Source organism: Lepidochelys kempii, chromosome 3 (genome assembly GCF_965140285.1).
Source record: "Lepidochelys kempii isolate rLepKem1 chromosome 3, rLepKem1.hap1, whole genome shotgun sequence".
Taxonomy (NCBI): Eukaryota; Metazoa; Chordata; order Testudines; family Cheloniidae; genus Lepidochelys; species Lepidochelys kempii.
The window spans coordinates 165,932,003-165,956,828 of record NC_136382.1 but is presented as its reverse complement, the minus strand read 5'-3'; the positions used below and the strand labels follow the sequence as shown (position 1 = coordinate 165,956,828).

Sequence of the window (24,826 nt, the reverse complement as noted above, 5' to 3'; positions counted from 1 at the left end):
TACCAGAGGCTTACTGGTTGCTATGACCCCTAAAACCTGTGTGTGTGGAGGTTCCAAGGGCCAGAGTGGCAAATAAGCAGAAGCTCATTCAGTTAATTTGGGATGGGAAAAATCCCTGCCCTCCTCCCTCTTACTGAGAGCCACCGTCCTCCTCAAGCCTCCAGGTGCAGGATGCCACACTTCACTTTGCTGTAAGCTCCTGCTCCCTCCCTCAGGCAGAAAACAGCTGGAGGTGTCAGGCTGCAGTAGTAGCTAGCTGAAGCCAGAAACCAGTACGTTGGTGGCAAAGATGTCAGTACAGGGAAAAGGGGCTGGTGGCTGAGGTAAAGCAGGCAGGAATGTGAGGCTCTATATCTGCCTTGAGGTGAGGAGCAGGAGAGGACAACTGCAGTGGAAGGAGCCTCACAAGGGTCAGCTGAGGAAGAGGGCTGGACAGGGAGGGTGGGAGGTTTTCTTGTTGAGATGGGGAAAGGGAGGTAAAGAGGAGCCAGAAGCCAAGTTTTCTCATTTCGTCTCAGGAACCTCAAGATCCTTCTAAGGGCAGGGAGAAGTTTTGTTGTCATTTTTATTCTTAATTGTCGTACAGGAACACCTAGAGGCCCTAGCCAAGACTGAGACCTCATTGTGCTAGGCACTGTACAGACACATAATAAGAAACACTCCATGCCCAAGGAGATTGATGTGTTTACCACCAGCTTGAGGGCATTAGGGGTTACAATGAGAAAAGAATGAAAGAAGAACCATCAGTCAATCTGTCTGTGAGAATTGTTCAACTTTTTGTGTTCAGTTTTAAAGTTTGACTCACAAAATGTTCATGCTGCTTCTCACTTTCTGTCCAGTTTCACTAATTTAGGCACTGTCTATGGAGCATAGCATAAGACTTTAAATAGACAATGTATGGTAAAAAAACACATTTCCGTTTCTTTATTATTGGCTGAGTGCTCAAAATATGCTGGGGGTACAATGGAGTAGACAAAATCCCTGTTCTGAGGAACTTACATTTTTAATAAAATGAACAATAGGTAAAAAACCCCAGCTATCATTACTGTAAGTGCAAGAAAACAATAATTGGACTTCGAATTTTTTTTTTATTCTTCAGGTTTACATATACTTGAAATAGCTGTGCTGGTTCATATTTTTAGATTTACTGCCCATGTTTCCCAGCATAAATTGTTCAGTTGGGTGCTTCGGTTGTACCAACTGGTTTTAGATTTGTAGGTCATGAAAATGATACCAAAGTTGCGGTGGGAAGGATCGATCTTGTAATAGATATTTACTTAAGCTCAGTGGTATTTATTGAAGGTTTGTGAGTGTGGATTTTATGATGCAGTTGGGGCTACACAATGTGGTTTTTAATTGGGGAAGCGGGTTGTGGTGAAACACTTCATGCCAGGGTCTGTTAAGCGCAGGTTATATTTCTTAAGTGCAGAGATCAGATTTATAGCCCTTTTTTTTCCGAAAGCTCCTTTTAGCATGTGAAAATGAAAATAGATGTAATAGCATCAGGTGGTTTAGCCCTATATGATGGATGTTTTAAGATGTGCAGGGAAAGAAGCATGCTCTCTGAGACAGCTATTCTTGTCTCTGTGTTATTGTATATGGCTATTTGCAGTTCACCATATGCTGTTGTGCTGGTGGTATCTAAGAGATAGAATTGTTTTGGAGAGTAATCTATTTTGAACTTTTATTGATGGATGGAATTTAATGTATTGTTGAAGTGGTTCTGGTTTTCTTTTGGCTAGTGTCCATATCTGAAAAGTTTACTTATCAGTTTACTGAATGATTTGCCTTCAGGATTCGTTATGAAGAGTGATGTGGTGCTATTGTGGTACCTACAGCATTTCCCGCAGTTTGTAGTTTTTTAATTGTCAAAAACATACCTAGATGTGCTTGAGAATGTGATTCATATGCTTTATACCTGGGATCTTGTGAGATACAAGTACCTCATCAGAATGGAGAATACTGCAGTTTTGGGATTTAACATTCATAGGGACAAAAATAGTGGTGGGAGAGAACAGGCCAGCCTCTGTGCTTTAACAGTGTATGCCATATATATTTATTTGTCCCGTGTACAAACGATTTTTAGGATATTCTCTACCCATCTTGATGTTTCTTCTGTCAAGGCTTGTGTCACAGTTTCAGGGTAACTGCACCTGTACATGTCCCTCCATGGTCCATTCCAGCTGTTCCCAGTCAGGTCTCAGGTCTCCAGCCATCGCCTGACTCTGGTGAGGGACCAGTGTCCCACTCACTTCAAACCAGTGGTTTTAAGACTGCACAGCTCTCTGCCTTCCATTGATATCCCCATCAAGCCAGCTTGCCTAAAGGCCACTGCCTGTGGTTTGCTTTTTCTCTTTGAGGGCTATGAACCATGTATTGCCAGCAGTTCCCAGTGATCACACAGCTCTTTCTAAGCAAACACACTTATTTTAAGGTAACAGCATTACAGAGAAAACAGTAAAAACAATGAACAGGTTTAAGCACGCACTAAACATACCAGGAGTCACCCATCAGTCATATGGAGCCCTAGTAAGCCAGAGTTTTTTGAACCCTTTTGCAAAGGTTGTGGAGGCCCCCTTTGGACAGAAGGACCTCTCCATTTGCTAGATCAGAGAGAAGGCCTTCAGTCAGTTGAAACTCAGTCTTTTTATGCCAAAAGCACTTTTTTAGTCTGTCTCTGGAAAAACCAGTTTGAACCAGTATATGCCACCATACCTGAGGGTGGTACCTCTCTGCAAGTGTTTATAATTTAAGTGAGTCATCTTAATCATCCCTTTGTTCTTAGTTCCAGGAGAAGCTGTGGTAATCCTCCTCCATGGAGTGGAGCACAATCCTATATAACTTTAATACAACGGCTCCCAAAGATACTGCATGGAATTGCAATATCTGTCACAGCTTGATCCTGCTCCTTCAGTGTCAAAATTCCCATTGACTTCAAAGGGTGAAAGACTGGTCCTGTAATGTGCAAATGCATGATACAGTCTATTTTTCATTGCTTATGTCATAAATATAAAGGGAAGGGTAACCACCTTTCTGTATACAGAACTATAAAATCCCTCCTGGCCAGAGGCAAAACCCTTTCACCTGTAAAGGGTTAAGAAGCTAAGATAACCTTGCTGGCACCTGACCAAAATGACCAATGAGGAGACAAGTTACTTTCAAAGCTGGGGGGGGGACAAAGGGTCTGTCTCTCTGTGTGAGGCTTTTGCCAGGAACAGAACAGGAATGGAGTATTAGAACTTGTTAGTAAATAATCTAGCTAGAAATGTGTTAGATTTCCTTTTGTTTAAATGGCTGGTAAATAAGCTGTCCTGAATGGAATGTATATTCCTGTTTTTGTGTCTTTTTGTAACTTAAGGTTTTGCCCAGAGGGATTCTCTATGTTTTGAATCTGATTACCCTGTAAGGTATTTACCATCCTGATTTTACAGAGGTGATTCTTTTACTTTTTCTTTAATTAAAATTCTTCTTTTAAGATCCTGATTGCTTTTTCATTGTTCTTAAGATCCAAGGGCTTGGGTCTGTGTTCACCTATGCAAATTGGTGAGGATTTTTATCAAGCCTTCCCCATGAAAGGTGGTGTAGAGCTTGGGGGGATGTTTTGGGGGGAAGACGTCTCCAAGTAGGCTCTTTCCCTGCTCTTTGTTTAACACGCTTGGTGGTGGCAGCATAGAGTTCAAGGACAAGGCAAAGTTTGTACCTTGTGGAAGTTTTTAACCTAAGCTGGTAAGAATAAGCTTAGTGGGGTTTTCATGCAGGTCTCCACATCTAGAAATCAGAGTGGGGAAGGAACCTTGACAGCTTACTACTTGTATTTTTAGAACAATACACAAGGCTCCGAGTTTGGGTTCCTGATTGTGTTAGTGCTTGGTCTGAGTATATTTTTGGGAAGGTTCTTTTGCTGTAAATAAATACGTTCACATGTGTCAATATACCTCAGTGGTACTATGTTTTTGGAGCATTTTTGATGTTCTGTCAGGTGACACCTCTGGCAAGTTTCTAGAAAGTCGGGTAAAAAAAGGATATTTTTTTCCAATCCATATTTTGCACCTGGTTTTTTTTTACAGTTTTATTGTATTTCTGAAGTTAACAATGCATGCTAAAGTAACACTGTGCTATTTTGTTATACAAAATCTCTTGCGTACAGTCTCAGTTTCCTGAGCGAGATTTAAAAAGTGTGATTCTTAGGATTGCTTATTTTATTTTTGGTTAGTCCAGTTAAAGGTAGCAGTGGGTCACTTAACTTTACTTCTATATCTTATGTTTACTAGAATAAATTTTATAAGCATCTTAATCTACTAGGAATGTGCATATGGTAGCTGTCATTTACTGAATAACTTTGCCTTCAGGCATTTCATTAAACATTTGATTTCTGTCCAATATACATGCTTGTTTTGAACATCATGAACTCACTACTGTATAGCTGAGTGCAATTTAAATCTATTGAGAAATGTTTTTGGGAAAAGTTATTTACAGAGGGAGAGGAAGTGAGTAGTTTTACTGTTTATATGTTTTTATTGAATCCATCACTGTAGTATTTAGACACCAAATCTAAAAATATTATCAGTTCCTCTGAAAAGTCAATGGTGCACAACTGGTTGCAAAAATGTACTCTGAGAGTAGGTATCAATGGATTGTTGTCAAACTGGAAAGATGTATCTAGTGAGGTCCTGCAGGGATCTGTCCTGGGTCCTGGTACTAGTCGATATTTTCATTAATGACATGGAGAATGGAGTAGAGAATATGCTTATAAATTCTGCAGATGACACCAAGCTGGGAGGAGGTTCAAGCATTTATTAGGACAGGATTAGAATTCAAAATGGTCTAGATAAAATTGGAAAATTTGTCTGAAATCAAGATGAAATTCAATAAAGACAAATGCAAAATATTACACTTAAGAAGAAAAAAACAAATGCACAAATATAAAATGGGGCATAACTGGCCAGCCTGTAGTCCTGTTGAAAACGATCTGGGGGATATGGTGGATCACAAACTGAATTTGAGCCAAGAATATGTGCAGTTGTGAAAACAGCAAATATCATCTGGAATGTATTAATGGTAGTGTATGTAAGACATGGGAGGTAATTGTTTTGCTCTACTCTGCACTACTGAATTTTTAGCTGCAGCATTGTGTCTGTTTTTGGTGCTACACTTTGGTGTTACACTTTAGGAAAGATGTGGACAAATTGGAAATAGTCCAGAGGAGAGCAACAAAAATGATAACAGCTTTTGTAAACCTGACCAATGAGTAAAAGGTTAAAATATCTGGGCATGTTAATCTTGAGAAATGAAGACTGAGGAGGGACCTTGTAGCAAGGCGCGATGACTCACTGGTGCAGCACCTCCTGCTGGTCATCCTGGGAATTAGCTCTCCAGCTCTGGAGTGCCCTCTGCTGGCCAATGTCCCGCTTGCCTCAGGCCCTCCGTGTCCCTCCCGGACCTCTTAGCTCAGGGTTCTGCTCTCTGCAGTGTCCCCGCAGTCTCTGGGTCTCCCCTCCCCGGGGAACCCCCAATCCTCTATCCCCAGCTTGCCTCAGTGGCTACTGCCAGTCATCGTCTAGCCCCTGCTCACTGGGGCAGACTGCAATCCACTCATCACTGGCAAGGTGGGGTTTGGACCTGCTGCCTGTCCCTGCAGCCCAGTACCTGCTTTGGCCTTTCTATCAGGCCGCAGCCTGGGAGGTCGCCAGGCCTGAGCTCCCCAGCTCAGCCTGCCCCTTCCCCAGCACTGCTCCGCTCCCTGCCCTAAGCTCCCAGGCAGCCAGGCCCGTCTCCCTCCAAGGCTGGAGAGAGACTGACCTAGCTCCCTAGGGGTGGCAGGTTTGTAGAAATTTTGGTGGTGCCCAGAACCCGCCCCCCCCCCAAACTCCACCCCCCCACCTAAGGCTCTGGGAGGGAGTTTGGGTGGGGGGAGGAGGTCTGGGGTGCAGGCCCTGGGCTGGGGCAGGGGATTGGGGTACAGGGTGCAGGCTCTGGGAGGGAGTTTGGGTGCAGAAGGGATGAGAGGTTGGGCTCTGGGAGGAAGTTTGGGTGCGGGATGGGGTCTGGGGTGCAGGCTCTGGGACGAGTTTGGGGATGGGAGGGGGTGCGGAGGGAGGGGGTGCAGACTCTGGGAAAGAGTTTGGGGTGAGAGGGGGTGCGGAAGGATGGGGTGCAGGGTTGAGGGGTGGGTCTGGGGATTCATGATGCAGGAGGGGGCTCAGGGTTGGGACAGAGGGTTAGGGTGCGGTGGGGGGTGATGGCTCTGTCTGGGGCTGGGGATGAGGAGTTTGGGGTGTTGGAGAGGCTCGGGCTGGGGCAGAGGGTTGGAGTGCAGGGGGGTGAGGGCTCAGGCTGGGGGTGTGGGCTCTGGGGTGGGGCAGGGCTGGGGATGAGGGGTTTGGGGTGCAGGCAGGCTGCCCCGGGGCTGGGGCCAGAGAGGAGGACTCCCCTCAGCCCTTTCCCCACTGGCAGAGTAAGCTCTGGGGGAGGGGCCCCCCTCTCCACCCCCAGCAGCACACTCACCTCGCACCACTGTCACTGCATGTGCTGCTAGGGCCCCTCTCAGGCCCAAGAAGCCCCCTTGCCTCCCCTATGGTGGGCGCCGGGGGGGGGAAGCTGCCATCACATGGGCACCTCCTCCCCTGCTGCTGCCCCTCACTGTAGCCTCACTGGGGGTGGGGGATGGGGCTTCCCCTTGCCCAGTGTGGGGCAGGAGCAGTGACTGTGGACAGGGGTGCCCCCCATGCTGGTGGAGGGTCCCGCTGGAAAAAGGAAGAGTCCGAAGCAGAAGGGCAGGGGTAGGGCAAGGCAAGCTGGATGGGGGCACTAGGACCCTGCGGCAGCAGTTCATTCTGGGAGCCAGAACAGCTGAGTCAGGGTGGAGCTGCAGAGGAGGGCAGGGACACTCCGGGACCCACCCGGGGGAGGCACATGGGGGCAGCAAGGGGGGTTGAGGGACACTTGGGAGAGGAGCAGGGGGGGCAGCAGACGGGGCCAGGGGAGAGACCTAGCCCCAAACATTGGTAGTGCCAGGCCCTGAATATTGCTGGAGCCTGGGCACCATGGGCCCATACAGCTTGGTGCCCCTGCCTGCCTAGCAGCCCTTTTATAGGGCCAGCTGTGGCTGCTTCCCCAATCAGCCTAGCCTATTGGCACCCTGGGGCAGCCCTTTCCCAAGGCTGTTTTAACCCCTCCAAGGCCGGAGTGGGTGACCACCCCGCTACAGACCTAATAGTTTTAAAATACATTAAGGGCTATTATAATAAGAACATTGAACAAGTGTTCTCAATGTCCAGGGAATGTAGAACAAGAAGTAGTTGGCTTAATTTTCAGCAAAGGAGATGTTGGTTAGATACTAGGAAAAACTTTCTAACTATAAGGACAGCTAATACTGGAATACCGTAAGTTACCAAGGGAGACTGTGGAATACCTGACTCAAGGTTTTAAAAAACAGGTTAGACAAACACCTCTCAAGGATGGTTTAGGTATACTTAATCTTGCCTCAGTGTGGGGAACTGGGAGTGATGGGCTACATAATCCTTTGAGGTCCCCTCCATACCTACATTGCTATTATTCTATAATATAATTGCCATCAGTTATTCTGCTTGCTTAAGAGGGAGGTTCTCAGTGTGTGCCCAAGAAAGTTCCAACCATTTGCAGTCATTGTCATTGAGTGAAGGCTTACACAAAAAGATGCATTTTACATTGTATCCTGAAGTGTAAGATTCTTACACACCCTGATCTGAGGAATTACATATTAAGAGTCTACCACTAGGAGAGCCTAGACCCTAGAATTTCATCCTGGGGCTCTATCTGCCTTTGATTGCAGTTTTTACAATGGATCACAGGGAGAGTGTCTGTCTCCCTGTCTCTCTGTAAGGCCTGATTGAGGAAAGCACTTAAGCATGTGCGTAAATCCCACTGATTTAAATTTAAGCATGTGGGATGTGGTAGGGATGCTTTCCTCAGAGAACTACTTGCTAGTCCGTTGACAGATTAAAGAGTGGTATCAGCACATCAGGTACTTTGGAACTTCATCTTTTTAGTGATATTATTAGTGCCTTTACATGAGCATGGGAAGAATTTAGAAGAGCACTAGCTGAAATGTATCCCAGAATCCCATACCTATGTGATTTTAAGAAAGGAATATAAGGATTTAGTGCATGACTCCCATTAAAGTCAGTGGAAAACCAAACAAGAATTTGAAAACTTAGCTTTCATCTGTTCTCAGGCTATTTGCATGTAAACAAGAAAGATTTATTTGCTGCTTAAGATGTCATGCTGCTTTTTCTCCACATGAAGTCAGAGAGTCACATTAAAAAATACAAAACAACGATAAAAAAAATAGCCTCCCTTTTTGTTCCTGCAAATTAGGTATTTAGGGCACACATGGTTCTCAGAAATATTTGTAGTCATAGAAAAGGCAGGTGTGGTTAAAATGGAGCTGAAAATCTGGCTTTAGTCTTCAATTTGTGATATCACAGTTACCTGGTAAGTAACTAATTAGGAAGTTACAAACAGAAAATTATGATGAACTCTTGAATTTACACCATCAACTAGTATAAGACCAAGCATTTAGATCTGAGGGGTGGTATTTTCAAAAGTGTTCAGCATTGGCCTAATGCTGCTTCCATTGAAGTCAGTGAGCACTTTCTAAAATCTGGTCCTATGAATGTAAAAGGGCTAGGGTTAAAAAACTTAAAATGAACAGAAATGTTTTCTTGAAATTAAAAAAGAAAAGAAAATTATTTGGATTTAAACATTGCACTGCAGAGTTTTAAACCCAAAATGACCACTCTGTTTTCACTGTCCATACAGCAGCAGGTGAAATGCAAGCAGCAGAAGGAGTGGAAAGTAAATCTGATTTTTTTAAATTCCATCCATTTTAATGATCAAAGGTGTTGCTTACAGTTGGTGGAATTACACTTTCAGAATCATTAATTGCAAAATCAATTCTCCCCCTCCCCCTTTTGGATACTTTAAAATTCAGAATTAGAGTGAAAGTGTTTGAACAATGTTTTGCAGAATTCATCTATCTCTAAATATTTTTGAGGGTTACATTTACATGCAATTTTCCCATTTTAATTAGCAAGGGGAAATAAATGTTAGATTTATTTCTGAAGACGATTTTTTTTCAGAATGTAGCCTGAGGATTCTGAAGTTCTGTGGATTTCTCCTGTTGCATACTGTAGTGACCCATGTGAACTTCATAACTGTTAAAAGTTGTCATCGAATTTCTGTTAGAGCTGGTGATGGGACTGAGCTACTAGAAGTTTTCAGGCCTTTGCTGGAATTTGTAAATCTCCATCAATGGGATACTGACTATTTAAAAAAATAATGCCCTCAGACTTTCATATGAGTTCTCTTCTGTTATGCATTCTAAACAACTTGAGCTTTAAGAATGTTTGTTTGACACTTTATGATATTGTATTAGAAATGGGGCTGGAATTTGTAGTGCCTTCAAAATTAAGTAACTAAAATCAACAGATTTGTATCCACCATGAGAGTATAGAAAATGCTATCCCACCCCCAACCCAATCTTGTTTTTTTTGTTTTTGTTTTGCTTTTTCAGGTTTAATGGCAGCATTGGGTGTACTGTAGTTTATTTAATTGACCCTTTTCAGTACTTATGGCTATGCTATTTAAAAACCATTAAAATGTATTATTCATGGGTTGCATTATGGCTGTTCTGTCCCTAAACTCTCCATGCTTTAATGTTAAATGGGAAGCAACATGAGATGATTTCTTTCATTAAACAGATGTCCTTGTCCTTCAGGTCATAGACATACTGTGGTTCTTAAGAAAAGGGAATAGTTGCATTGTCAGCTATGTTTGTGCCCATTATTTTAAAGACTGGTGACACTTTTTAGAGGCAGAGACAAGAAAAAAATCAGGACTGATATTTAAAAAGTTCACACACACACACACACACACCCCCCGACCCAACCCTTTTAATTTGGACAGTGCCCATATCTCCCCTCAGAGAATGTCTTTCTCCCATCCTGACTCTTCTTCCTGTCAGGCAATGGTAGTGAGATTTCACCCACTTCGGACCATCTCTAAGAGGGCTTTGTTGTAGGAGAGGGGAACAGCAGGCTTCACAGCCCTCCCAAAAGGTAATCGGACACCAAAGAGCCTGATTCTACTAGGTACTGAATGCCTGCAACTTCTGTTGGTGTGACTGAGAGAGCAGAGGAGATTCAACACCCTCGAAGAGGCATTCTATTTACAGAATTGAGACCAATATTAGGGAGGACCAGGGATTTTAGAGGTGATGGGGTGTGCCCTTGGGTGTCATGCACACAAAGGAGAGGAACCCTCAAAGATTTCAAATAAGCTCCTGATCTTTTAGCTATCACCTCTCCAAGTCTTTTTTCCTTTGGTTTGCCCATTATTAAAAACAAATCCTGATATCCTTCCTAGGAAAAAACAAGCCCTGTCTACCCTAGAAAGCAAGCCAGGTTTGAAAACTGTTTTCAGAGACAACTTCAGCCCCCTCAAATTTGAACATGCTGAGCTGGCATGTTTGGCCAAACTCTGTTCAGCACCTGACCCAAGAACAGCACACAAGATACATCATCAGATCTGGTCTAGAATATGTCTTCTGAATCAGATGGCCTGGGCTGCACATGCTTGGTCTGCATATACATTTAAGATCGGTTTTAGTGGGGGGCAGGAGTGAAAAATGACTTTTAAATGCCACTCATTTTCTAACATAGGGCATATTCTACTACTTTCTGTGCCTCACTTTGATCTGAATTGAAGGTCTCAACCAATTTAACTTAAGGTCCCTTAATTGAAAGTCTATCGGTATCTTGTAAAGTGTTCCATTCTATTTTGTTCTGTTTTCCCATAGCCAGGTGAAGTGATCTGATATTATGGAACACTTCAGTTAATTCAAGAAAAGATATGGCCTATACATTTAACAGCAAAGTAACCTAGAGATGGTGCAATTTTTTTGTTGATTGGTGCAATTGCTGTCCATGGAAAATTGTGCTGGATGGATGGCTTTAGAAGCAAGAAGGCCCTGGAAAGCAAAAATACTTCCATGGACCAAAACCAATAAAACGTGATAGTGTACTTCATATTTCCAGATCATAATTTTTGTGTTTGCTTATATCACAGACAGTAACAATTCTGGATTCAGGGACCCATCTTTTGAGAACTCAGTGTTAGAAGCACCCGGCCAACGTTACAAGATGCCCTCTCTGTTCACTTCCAAACTTTCCCAGCTTTGCATTTATGGCTGTATCAAAGAATTCAAGTCAGAATATTAATTGAGGATTCAGTTAATCAGTTTATTAGATGTTTGTATGTAAATGTTCACGCGTACTGATGAACTGGGACCATTCTATAATGTTGGTGAGCAATATAGTGCGTAGCATCCATTGTATTGAACAGAAAGCAACATCATAGAGACTATCTATCTATCTATCTAATCGTTTTAAGTATCCTACAAGTTGAAAACACAGAATTAATTATTAGTCCTTTGAAAGGTTTAAAAATATTTTTACTGTCCTGTAACTGTGCCTGGTTTAACTCCTCAAATAACATCAGAACCAAGAGATTCTCATGCAGAGTGAAATTCTAGGAAGTAAGAGAACATAGGACAGTTTGAGTTCCAGGAACAATTTCTGCTACCTCATGACTTTTAAAATCTGCTAATACATTTTTTTTACTACTTTGTTTAGTAGGTTATATACATCTTTGTGTATGTATGTATTCATGTCGGATATGTACATATGCACTTGCTTAAATGCTTGATGAGTAGGGATGAATTTAAACATGTGCTTAAGTAATTTGCTGAGTCAGGGCTACAGTATGCACAGCAAGAGTCAACCCAAATACCTGAAGTCAGAGGGAGTTTTGCCTGAGTAAGAACTGAACAATAACTTCAGGATTTACCCTGGAAATAAAATATCTATAATTCAGAATTGATATAAAATAACTCAGATATACAGTCTGTTAAGTTTAATCACACTGAGTTTCATTGCGGACTCCATCAGGCATCGATCATAGCTGTCATGGCAGATCTCATGAAGAGAAACAATCTCAAAGGCAGCTGTCCCCCCAGCTCATTGAAAGCTTTAAGGATTAGTACCTACATTTTAGGTTCATCAGCATTTCACCATTTTGGTGGTATTAATAGTACCGTTTAATAAGTGTGAAGAAGCAGTTAGCAAAACACCAGCTGGCACACATCTCAGTATTGGTTCAATCCCCATTGATGCCTGCGGGCGTTTTGGCATTGAATTGGGCCCTCCGGGGGGGGAGGGGGGGCTAGCATGTTACCCGCTATTTTCTCATTACAGCGTAGAAAGAAAATTAAAAGTGTTTCTGTAGGTGACAGCTATGAGAGATATTCCTTTTGCTCTAGTGGTGGAAGCTTGTATTTTGTGGCACAGGAAGACCAAGGCCTCCAGTCTCAGCTCATCAGCTGTATGTTGTTTTATTAGGGAGAGGGGATAACCTATCTTTATTTAAGATTGCAGCTTCAGTCGCGTTACGAAGATGATTGAAGTCCCTCTTGTGCCTCCAAAAAATAAAGAAGTAAAACATCCTTTCACTTCAAGACACTTAGGTGTAAGTCTTATTAACAACTAGGCTGTTCTCTGAATTTTTTTTGAGCAAGGACTTTTAAGAGTAAAAAATCCTTAATCTCTTAAGGATTTTGCAATATTTTGTGTTTCTCTGTAACTTTGATCCACTCAGGGAAAATACACTTCTTAACGTACAGGTATGTTTTAATACTGGTTCACAAAAGAGGCAGTTTTCAAGGGCAAGAATAGTAAAATGTTTAAAGCACACAATTCTCTTTCAATGAAGCAGATGGAATAAGAAAAAAGGGGATGAGGGAAAATATTTTCATAGCTGAATTCCAAACTGGTCAAGACTACTTCTCAATAGTGAAAGGAAACGCTGGGATCTGTGTTTGGGGTAACTGAGAAACAGAGTTAAATGACTTGTCAGAAGCTAACATGCAATCTTATGGCAAAGTTAGAAATACAAACCTGATCTCTCCAATAGCCATAGTGCCCCATATATAAATATATAAACTGTATTTAGGTTAAGAATGTTTAACAACCTTGTTAAGTGCTTGAGACATATAGATGGAAAATCAGTAAGTAACTGGAAAGCATTATTATTAGCCACATTTTTAAACAGGGTAATGCTCAGAGATTCGATACATTGGCTGACACTGGGGCTTAATGGGTTAAATGCTGGTGGCAGAATTAATCAATGTAGGTTCTAGTCTTGGATCTGGCACTTAATTTGCTAAGAAATTTTGGCACATTTGACCAATATTTGTAGCCACGCATGCATGTACAGTGCAGACTGTAACCTGCCTGGAACTTGGAGGGAAGATTGAATGCATGCTGCAGGAGGGAAAAGTTTGAAGGTGGCAACAGGAACTCAGTCTGTGTGCACATGTTCGGAAGGACAGCTGTAGCATTTCTGTAAATAGTAAAGAGTTCTTTTAATAAAGAGCCAGTTCAGTTTTTAAAAAAACGGAGTCCTCTCTTATTATGACCGAGCACACAGTATACAAAACATAGTGGTAGTGGTCATTTTAGTGAAACCCACAACAAAGAAGAGGGTGTAATTAACAGACAAAGAAAGTAGGACCTAGAAACACCAAAGAGGCAGCATGGAGACCACTGGGAATACTGGATCTCCAGACGAAAGCCTTGCACGAGTGTGGGAGAAAGAATTCAGTCTGTATACAGACCTGACCATGCCCTAGAGAAAAAAAATGAGAAAATGAAGGATGAAGCTTTTTTACTATCTCATTGTGTGGGGGGAAAAGGATGAGAAGGAGAAGGGACACTGCTCCTGGGAATAATGCCCAAAACACTGGGACGGCTGATCAAGGTGCTGGATGAGTATTCTGACCCCAGGCAGAATGAGATGGTAGAGAGAGATTTTTTTCCACCAAAAAACAACAAACAACAAGAAGCAGAAAAGGGAATAAATATTCATATTACAGAGCTGAGAACTCTAACACTCCCATATAACTTTGTACATTCCCTAATTAAAGGCAGGATGTTCGTGGGAGACATGATTCCAGGAGAGAGTGTTGAGGAAAAATAGCTCTAACACTTGATAAATGTCTCCAAAATAGCAAGGGCGTCTGAACGGTCCAGTGAAAGGATTAAAAAAACCCAGACCCACTGCCATTAGTGCAAAACAAATATGCAGGCTCAAGCTAAAGGAACCCAGGACTCAGGCCAGAGACAGAATGACCAACAATATAAGCATCATGGTCCAGTGTATCTATTTTGGAAAGCAACACAAAAGGCAGAATAAAAACCACCCAGCCTAGTGGCAATGGTGCAAGGGGTGTGGGAAACAGAACCACTTGATGTTCTGATGTTGCAGTGACACCAGGAAAGAAAAGCTCAGTCATGCATGCAGTAATTGAGGACATAGAGATTTCCAGTGAAGAGGAGGAAATTTGCAGTGTAACTTGATCAGATTTGGGACTCACAATGTACATGCACTAAAGAAGAACTCTGCCAGCTATTCAACGATCACATTTGCAACTATGTTATTAAACCAATGAACAATTCAATTCCAGCTGGATTGTGGAGCCAGCTGTCAAGTAATCACAGCTACACCGATAGGCAGTAATATTAGACTGGAGAAATGTGAACAAGTGGCGGTGATGTACAGTAAAACCAGTCTGAGGCCAGTGGGCAAATTCAGACTGTGGCTAAGAAACCCAAGAAATAGGAGACATTATCACTTGAAGTGTATAGTAGTTTGACACACAGGAGCACCATCCACTGCTGGGCAGCAGGGCAGTCAAGTTATGGATTTGATCACAGTAAAACACCAGAATATCTTCAACGTGAAAGAGGAGACTCACCGCAGAGGCACTCACCTGGGCTGTCGGAGACTCAAGTTCAGGTTCCTGCTCCAAACCAGGGTTTTGTACCTGGATTTAACACATCCTAGGTGAGTGCCGTAAACACCAGGCTATTGTCTATTCTAGGCTCGGTCTTTTTCATTCTCTACTGTTTGGAATTGTTGCACATTGTTTAAATAATTAAATATTCATTGGAGCAGGGACTTGGGTCTTCCACATTCTGGGTGAGTGCCCTAACCATTGGGCTATAGAGCCAGTCAGTCTCTCTCTTTCTCTCTCCCTCATACTAAGTGGAACAGCTCCATCAGGAAATAATGAGAGACCCTCCCAAGAGTCAGGCAAATCAGGACCTTGAAACTGGGTCTCCCAGATGAGTGCCCTGACCAACAGGTGATAGACCCAACCCAGAATAGCCAATCTCTCTTCTCAGAACACATGGAAAAGGCTTGATTTTTGTCCTGATGTGGAACAAGAACATTTTTGAAATCTCAAAGCTTCATGGGATGGGAAAACTCTTTCCCACCCAGCTCCTCTCAGGACAGTGGTGGCAACAAAGCCAAAGAAAACTGCATAATAGTGGCAGATAGCAGGCACACTGGACAGACAGGCCAGATCTGTGACAAGGAAGATTTAGAAAGAGCCTCGGCCATCAGCTGGCCTGTTGTTGGAGAATCATTGGGTGATCCTGGGTTCTTGTGTTATGTGAAAATAACACTTCCTTGTTCACTTTCTCCACACCAGTCATGATATTATAGACCTCTGTCATATCCCCCCTTAGTCATCTCTTTTCCAACCTGAACAGTCCCAGTCCTTTTACTCTCTTCTCATATGGAAGCTGTTCCATACCCCTAATCATTTTTGTTGCCCTTTTCTGTACCTTTTCCAATTCCAATATATCATTTTTGAGATGGGGCCACCAGAACTGCATGCAGTATTCAAGGTGTGGGCGTACCATGGATTTATGTAGTGGAATTATGACATTTTCTGTGATTGTCTATCCCTTTCCTAATGGTTCCTAACATTCTGTTTGCTCTTTTGACTGATGCTGCACATTGAGCAGATATTTTCAGAGAACTATCCACAATGATTCCAAGGTTTTTCTTGAGTGATCATTTTGTATCTATAGCTCAGATTATTTTTTTCCGATGTTTATTTATCCGATGTGCATTACTTTTCACTTCTCAGCATTGCAAATGGGAGACTTATTCAAAGATCACCACCTTGAAGGACTATGAGGCCTAGTAGGTCGCAATGGGAGGGCAGTAAAGGCCATGTTCCTGTTGTGCATTATGTATGAATAACCTGTGGCCTCAGCAAATACTGGCACAAAATATACAACAACAACAAAAATCCTTGAATGGAAAGGTGTAGCAACCTGCATGGAACTTGCAGGGGGGAACACAGGTTGTTGGAGAGAAGAGTTTAGAGGAGGCACCAGGAAGCGAGTGTGTGTACATGTGCTTTGAATGCTTACTGCAGCTGGAGCACCTCTGTAAATAGTTCTTTTTAATAAAGAGACAGTTTAGCTTTAGCAATATGGAGTACTCTCATGTTATTATCTAGCCTGCAGAGCATGAAACAGCATAACTTAGCTACATAGTGAATGGGCATAGACTGTGTAATGTCCCCTGGACATACATGCTGAATAGAACTATCCATACATGCTGAATAGAACATGTAGCAGTATTTGCAATGCCCTTCCTGTCTTGGTTCACTCATGGGTGAATGGAAGCTACTTGGTTTTAAAATGTGTTTCTTGTATCTGTCTATAACTACTTGTCAGAGAACATACTCGAAATGCACACGAACCCTTTGGGCATTAGTGGCACACTTAGCATTTTAACACAGCATGGAAGGCATTTTAGGAAACCAGGAGGTAAGTCATGCTACGGTGTATTAAAGTAAGGTAGGGGACATTCTGTCTGTGACCCAGTTTTGGAAGTAAAATGTGTGATTCTCTTCTAGTTCCCTGCAGATAGGGCCTGATAAAAGCTCTTTCAGGGGAATCTTTTCATTGACTTCAGTGGGTTTTGGATCCCTTAGTTCAGTGGTTTTCAAACTGGGGTAGGCGAGAAAAATCCTGCAATGGCGGACAATGCATTTTATTTAGTAAGACTGGGCAATCTAATCATAGGTATATTATGACTCTATCTCAGATGGGGGAACGTGGTAGGCTACGTTATCTGGAAAGGGGTATGCAGCCAAAAAAGTTTGAAAAACACTGCCTTAGTTCATGTCCACAAACTGTTAGAAAGAAATACTTTGACTCTAGATCCAGGAATCACTTATGTACCAGAACCAGAGGAATAGAAACACACACGGGACAGGAGGTGTGAAGAATCTCTCCTTGCACAGCAACTGCCTGTGTGGTTGTGGTGCTGACCTGTGTGCAGAGCCTGAGAACCCAGCCATGTTTCTATTTACAAATGCTGGTCCAGGGGACGGGAGGAGAGAGTGCGTGGAGGGGTGTAAACGTTGCTGATTCGGAGAGGTAATTCCGCCAATATGGCAGACTGGGAGCAGGATCCAGCATCTGGATGGGCCTAGAGCTGCTAATGGAGCAAAAGAGAGAACTCTGCAGTGAAGACCTTTGCTGCCATGTAACTTATTCAGTGATAGAGCTGTAGCAAGTACAGTAATGCTGTGAATGTCTATGTGATCACTGAAAATAGAAAAGAGCTGCATGATACTTGGAGGCATGTAGTGGTGTCCTTACGGTTTATGTGCTAGGATCAGCACGGTGAAGCTATGCGGGATGTAGTTTCTCTCTCTTGTTATGTAGGAGCAGCATGCTGCTGATGGTTTTTAGAGAACCATAGCTTTCTTTTAGACAAAATGTTCAAAAATTAGATCAACCACAATAAGCACAAGTAAATTTACTCTCCCGTTCCCTAAATCAAAGAATACCTCACAATGTGGGGAAGTAATAAGACATTATTATTTAGGGACAATTAATGTAGCTATCAAGACAGGCTGATTTGTAATACATGGTAGCATATGACTATGAAACATAATATTGTGTGGGTGATGGAAATCTTATAACAGACCATGTTGCTAGGGCACTAAGTTATAATGAATAGATCCCAAAACACATTCTCTTTTTTCCTGAGAAGTGCTCATCCAGCCAGAGGTACACTGCACCACCTCTCACGGCTGGCTGTTAATCCAGAATGTGTGTATGTGAGAACCCTTCATATGTAATTAATTAAAAAGAGACCTTTTCTATGGTTTTTCTACATGAAAAAATCTGTTATGGAAAGCATATACAAGTCGTTGAGGGCCGTAAAAGCAAAGAGATGCATAATCTGGTTCCTATGTAAAGTATGTCTCTGTAAATATGTAAATATATAGAGCTGAATGGGAACTAGATGTCCTGGAAGTGATTAGTAGCAGATTACAAATAGAGTGCACAAGAAACATATCTCCTCTGACAGCAGTGGGAGGAATGGAAATGGAAATGGAAATGTCAGAGTCAAAAAGAAAAAAACAGTCTCTTTCTTTTGAGTATGCTTAGTTGGGTGAGTATTTTATCATTACTGAGAGGATGTGGAACAGGGAAATATGTCTCTTTGCTCTACCAAAATCAAGGGCTATTGCCAAAGACAAGAGTTTGAATTGCACATGGTGCCCCTAGATGCTTGGCTCTAAGTCACGCAAAGGCCTTATAAAAACTGAACAATAGAATCTATTCAAAAGTACTGTAGCCATATACACAGACCTGTTAATTAAACAAGACTAACTAGTATTTGTTTCGTTCTGTTGGTTTGGCCATCAGTAAACAAAAGCTAATTTATTTTAAAAATCTGGGACCAGATTCTGTCGTGCCCTGAGATCTGCTTGGTGCAGTAAAGTGGGGAATGCATCAGTTTACAACTCCCTGAATGGTGAACCTCAGTGGTTCCAGTCCTGGCTCCAGATTAACTCAGAGCACTGTATTACACTGCCCCATAGAGACATCATGGGGGTAGTGGGCAGGGAAGGGAGAAAACATATATTTAGTTAAAATCAGTTTAGTCTAATAAGAGACCACAAATGCTAAAATGTTTTAATTATAATTGTGATTTTTTTGCATAGTGTCACTACAGAGCAGAGTTAAGATTGTTTAGGTGCCCTAACTGTGCATCTCTATTCTTTAATAGGTTGGCATTTCATTTAACCTTAACTGAATTTTCTGGGTTTATAATGCTTGATTCTGGGATAATTACAACACAGATAACATTTTTTGCTGTTGATTCCTGATCTGTACTCAACCTTAATTCCCTCATAACTCATTTTTTGTCTGGGAATTTACATTAAGGTTGAAGGTTACATTAAGGCATATTGAGCCAAATTCATACCTTGTATAATTCTGTTTTCTTCCGGGGAGTTATTCCAGGTATCATTTTGGCCCCTGTGTATACAAAAGGATACCAGTAGTGTTTCTATTAAGAATAATACAATGCCTGCAACATAAATTTGGTTTGGGATACTTTGCATTCTTGAAATTTGAAATAACAATGTTTTTCTTAGTTCAATACAACTGCTACATACTTTATTACAAACATTTCCAATGTATGGCTCAAGCCATAGCATTCATAATCAGATTTCCATTTAAAATTTTCCAAAGTGTGTATGTGTTGGAAAAGGGGAGATGTTTGGATGCAGGATTTTGGTTCTGATTTATCTCTAATTTCAAGAAGGGCAATAGTAAAAATAAACAAAATGTTGCATATGAAGAAAATTTGTTTTTGGTGCCAAACCAGGGTGCTCAAAATAGATAAACAGAAATTGGGTTAGATACAAAAAAGAGCTTCACTTATTTGTATTACCTCTTGCATTCTGGAAGTTCAAATGCCCCTCTTTATACCTCCATTTACCTGTTTTGAAATAGAGCTAATATGCATGCTAGAAGTATGTTTTTAACTAAATTCAATAATCTTTGTAAGTGATTTGAGTTTTCAAATGGACAGTGGCATCAAATTGCAAAGTCTTATTGTGCCTGCAAAAACCTGTATGTGTGCGCTCCTTCAGTCCTAAAGTATATGAACAGTCCCACTTAATGTACAAATCCTCATCTTGCTCATCCCAATGTGCGGTTTCATGTTGCCTCCCTTGAAAATGTGCCTCGTTGTGATCTTGGAACACTGTTTATACTACATTTGAATGTAAGCTGCATACAGTTTCAATGCATTGCAGTCTGCAAAATTGCAATTCCAGTTATAGTAATTTCCACTTAGTAGGGTCTGATCTTGCGCCCTGTGCTCAGGTTAATCTCCCATTGAAGTCAATGGAAGATTTGCTCCAAGTGATTTCAGTGGGAGATTTGCCTGAGTAAGGTGTGCAAGGAGTCAGCCTCTATGGTGAAGCTACTCTGTGGGAGAAGGAAAAAAAATTCAGCAATATAAGAATTATACGTATAAGGGAGACAAATTGGTTAATTGGACAACACTCTGAATGAGGAAAATGAGAAAATCAAATTTATAAGGGTGAATCTATAGAAATGTACAGTGTATAATGTGGTTGATCCAATGGGGACCGCTTAAGTTTTCTCCTCCTGTAATACTTTTGGACATGTAATTTAATATGTGTAAGTAATTTATAAATAGCCCAAGTTGTTTGTAATGTAGGCTTTGGGAACATCTCGCCACGTACAGAAGGTGGAAAGATATTCTGTATCATCTATGCCTTATTGGGAATTCCTCTGTTTGGTTTTCTGTTGGCTGGAGTTGGAGATCAACTCGGGACCATATTTGGAAAAGGAATTGCCAAAGTAGAAGATACATTTGTTGTAAGTATGCTAAATATATTGTCCTAAATGTTACTCCTCACTTTAAAATTAAGTAAAAATACAGTAAACTTTTTAAAGAGAATAATGCATTGAGTCATTGTTAATGTCTGGCAAAAGGTGTGTTGAAGATTACTGTAAGTACATGTTATCCAACACTGTTGATAGAGAACGGGGTGAAGTTCAACATATACATTCAGATTCAGTTTCCTAAAATAATTATGACTGGGAAGAGAAATTGGATCCAAATCAATCAACTTATCTTTTTTATTTTCCTTTAAAATATTCTACAGCAGCAGCAGTTTGTTTCAAAAAATTATAGTATTGCACTATAGTAAGAAATCACTGACACAGAAATGTGGCTGAATGGGATTACTTTAGATAATATAGGGGAATCGGTGCAGGCGCTTTGAGATTTATGGTAAATCATAGATAAAGCATACACTGATATTATAGGCAGTGTTCAAAGTGAGCAGGAAGTGAACTCTTGGACTTCCTTGCTACACCTTCTAGTGGGCCCTTCTGTTGCCTTTCCATTCCCCATACTGTATGGAGATCTTGCTCTCCTTCTACAGCCCCCACAGCACAGGAAGTAACCACTGGACTCTCCTCTTCTCCAGCACTTCCCCTGAACTAAAACAAGCATCCTTCTGTTTAATTTTAAAAAGCAGGCGGTCGGAAAGAATATAGTCTTTAAAAGAAAGACTCTCTGTAAAGAAAACAGAACTTGAGAGAGATTAGAGGGTTTTAGTTGGCCAGTGCTCTCTTCTGCTTCATTATAAGTGTGACTACACGGGGTAAGCATGCGCAAGTGGCAGTACGCAAAAATTGTGCTTACACATACACAAGAATCCATTTGAAATGGAGTCCCATTGCCTGTTTTATACACTTATTTTTCTGAGCCTATAATAGCTTTATCCCACGGATTGCCATAAAACAGATATCTAAAAGGACACTAGCAACTTAACTTTCAGAGTATGTTTTTTTTTTTAAATTTGTACTACTCTGTTGTTACAAGTAAGACCTACAATTCATGTAACTGTTTAGAAAAGAAATTCTCCTTTTATTTCATTTTTTTCATGTGTATTTGACAGCTCTTGGCTTCAGTGTTTCTTGGCATAGTTGAAGCCTGAGTCCTACTTATGACACCATCAGGTGTTCTGCTGAGGTCAATGGGATTGTTCACGTGTGAAGTTACTCACATACATAAGTCTTCGAAGGCTGAGCAAGTGGCCCCTGTTCGGGTTGGTCTTTAATCTACAGTAGAAATAGGGCAGAGAAAAACATCTTTTCAGAACAGGACAGTGTAATTGTAAAAGCACAAAAATTGCCCCGGGGGAACTTAGGAGCAAGTTGCCAACCCCAAACATTCAAAAATCAATGAGTCAGGGCCCTCTAGGATTGCAATTTTTAGAAAAGTACTTTCGGGTTTCTTTTGATTGGCTTTCTGGTTTTTGAGCCTTTAGGTGCACCGAGGTCACACTTTCATGCTTATCTTTGCAGCCATGAAGGGTGGACACTTTAAAAACATAAAATGAAACCTGAGATTCTTACATATTCACAGGAATTCAGCAGCCAGGACTTAAAGAGAAACACCAATGGTTGCAAGAATTGCAATAAAAATTTGAAAGTTGGCAAAACTGCTCCTTTTAAAGACACTGTAGTAGGGACTGTCACATGGAAACCTCCCCATTCCTACCTGACGCCCACCACAATGAGTCTCGCCCCCCACACTTGTTGCTGGATCTGGAACAACAGGAGCAGAGGCAGAAAGAAGCATGTGCAGACAGCTGCATACTCTGCCTCTGCCTAGTTAAATCTACAGAAGCGTGTATTTCCTCCTCCGTGTCGCCTCTCTCTGTGGCTGCCTGTTGTGCTGTAGGGCCAGAAGTCCCTCAGTTGCATCTAGATCTACTTCAGCCTCCAGTGGCTAAAGCAGTTACAGCTACAACCCGAGCACTGGTTGTCCCAGTGGCAGCAGGTGGTACAGTACCTGTCATATTGCATTTTTAAATACATGTTTATTTAGCAGCCTTAATTTGCAGTGCAATTTCCTGTTGTTTGTACCAGCACTGCAACTGTTGTAGGTTCAAAGGGACCAATTCTGTGCAGCATGCCATATTGTTTGCCTATTTTCCTTTATAGTAGGAACTGTCTGCTAGCATGGTTGCTTTTAAGATTGTCACAATGCAGAATGGTATTATGCCAGACAGTTTCATCCACCAAGCAAATGCTGGCTTTAAGACAAGTGAGAAGAAAAGGCTCAGGGTACTGACTTTCAGCTCAAAGCCACCATTTCAAACCCAGCTGGATCATTGGCAACCAAGAGCCATTTGCATCTAGAGTTAGCTGAAAAAATGGAAAGAAAACATCACGAGGTGTTTTGATCATTCTTTACTACTTCTCTTCAGAAATCAAAATTTTCATGAACATTTTTGTTGAAACATTCAGATTCTGGAAAGTTTTGACCAGCTCTATTTGCATTTATTGGCTAATTGTCTCTCTGTGTGGAAAATAGCTTAATTCATTTCCTAACAGATAGGTATTGTGACAGGGTCAGGCCAGATAGCTACAGGAGAGTAATAGAAGGCAGATATAGTAGCCCCAGGTTAAGTAGATCCCTTTTCCCTGGGTAAGGTAACAGACAAGGTTTTTTTTTTTTTTTTTTTTTTTTCAAATTCATCAATATTTTATTTCAGAGCATAATTACAAATCCCTTTTTGCATCGCTTGGTCACCTCTAGAAGTGCTTTCTGTACTGCTCTATGTAATACTATACAGAATACTTAAGTCTTCTCCTTTTCTTTATTATTTCTTTATAATTATCGATATTGCAAACAGGAGAAATCTTAATTGGGAAGACAGGTTGTATAGCAGTCTGTTAGAGTTGTATGTTTTGTGACAGGGTCAGGCCAGATGGCTACAGGAGAGTGAAAGAAGGCAGACATATTAGCCCCAGGTTAAGTAGGTCCCTTTTCCCTGGGTAAGGTAACAGACAAGGTTCCAGAACAATCAGGAACCTTCTGGAGGCAATTAAGGCAGACAGGCTGATTAGAACACCTGCAGCCAATCAAGAAGCTGCTAGAACTAATTAAGGCAGGCTAATCAGGGCACCTGGGTTTAAAAAGGAGCTCACTGCAGTTTGTGGTGCGTGTGTAAGGAGCTGGGAGCAAGAGGTGCTAGGAGTGAGAATGCATACTGTTGGAGGACTGAGGAGTACAAGCTTTATTAGACACCAGGAGGAAGGTTCTATGGTGAGGATAAAGAAGGTGTTGGGAGGAGGCCATGGGGAAGTAGCCCAGGGAGTTGTAGCTGTCGCACAGCTGTTCCAGGAGGCACTCTAGACAGCTGCATTCCACAGGACCCAGGGCTGGAACCCGGAGTAGAGGACGGGCCTGGGTTCCCCCCAAACCTCCCAACTCCTGGTGAGACACAGGAGGAGTTGACCTGGACTGTGGATTCATGAAAACGGCCAAACTGAGGGCTGCTGTGAAGCTCCAAGGCAAGCAAATCCACTAATAAGCACAAGACCCACCAAGGTAGAGGAGGAAATTTGTCACAGTATCCATATTTTAAAACTGATTAGCAATTTGCTCCCTTGTTGGCAGTCTCTGCAGGTTTGATTTCCATAGTCAGACACTGAATGGCTCTCTCACTCTTAGAGGTGATTTTCCCCTCCCACTCCCCACCAGCAAAATAAAATAAAAATTGAGTCACATCATAGGAGATTTTACATCACCACAGCCTGTGCTTCCTGGTTTTGAATGATAAAAGCTTGGCTTTGGTCTTGATGACTGTCTGGACTAGCTTTCACAAGCACTAAACTAGTTAAAAATAATGTAAGGAAAGGTCAATCAGGAACCAGTTAAGCTCTTTTCTGAGCTCCTTTATTGTCTCTACAATAGGCCAGATTTTAAGAAAGTCTCAAATTTTTGTGGGTACAATTTTCTGCCTGCATTTAATTGAACCAATATAGTTAGGCAACTACCTGATTTGTGGGTGCAGTCAGATATTTAGGAGGCTAAAATGCATGATTTTTACTCATAGTTACTTGCAGGTGCAAAACTGCACCCACAAAAATAGAAGCCTTTGAGGCCTATTTAAACATTTAGTTAAGTATGCCAGTATGTCAAATCTGCTGAAACTTTAGTATTACTTAGTGGTATAAATGCCATTCGTTCAGACCAAAAAGGGAATCACATTCAGAGTCTG

At 41.7% G+C, this 24,826-nt stretch overlaps 1 protein-coding gene across 1 annotated transcript in view; it reads left to right on the top strand.

Moving 5' to 3' along the window:
* KCNK2 (potassium two pore domain channel subfamily K member 2) overlaps positions 1-24,826 on the top strand; it is a 129,228-nt gene that overhangs the window by 54,777 nt on the left and 49,625 nt on the right. The window contains exon 4 of the mRNA XM_073335286.2: positions 20,458-20,618. Within this exon, the coding sequence (XP_073191387.1) occupies positions 20,458-20,618 (161 nt within the window). The remainder of the gene's footprint in view (positions 1-20,457; positions 20,619-24,826) is intronic.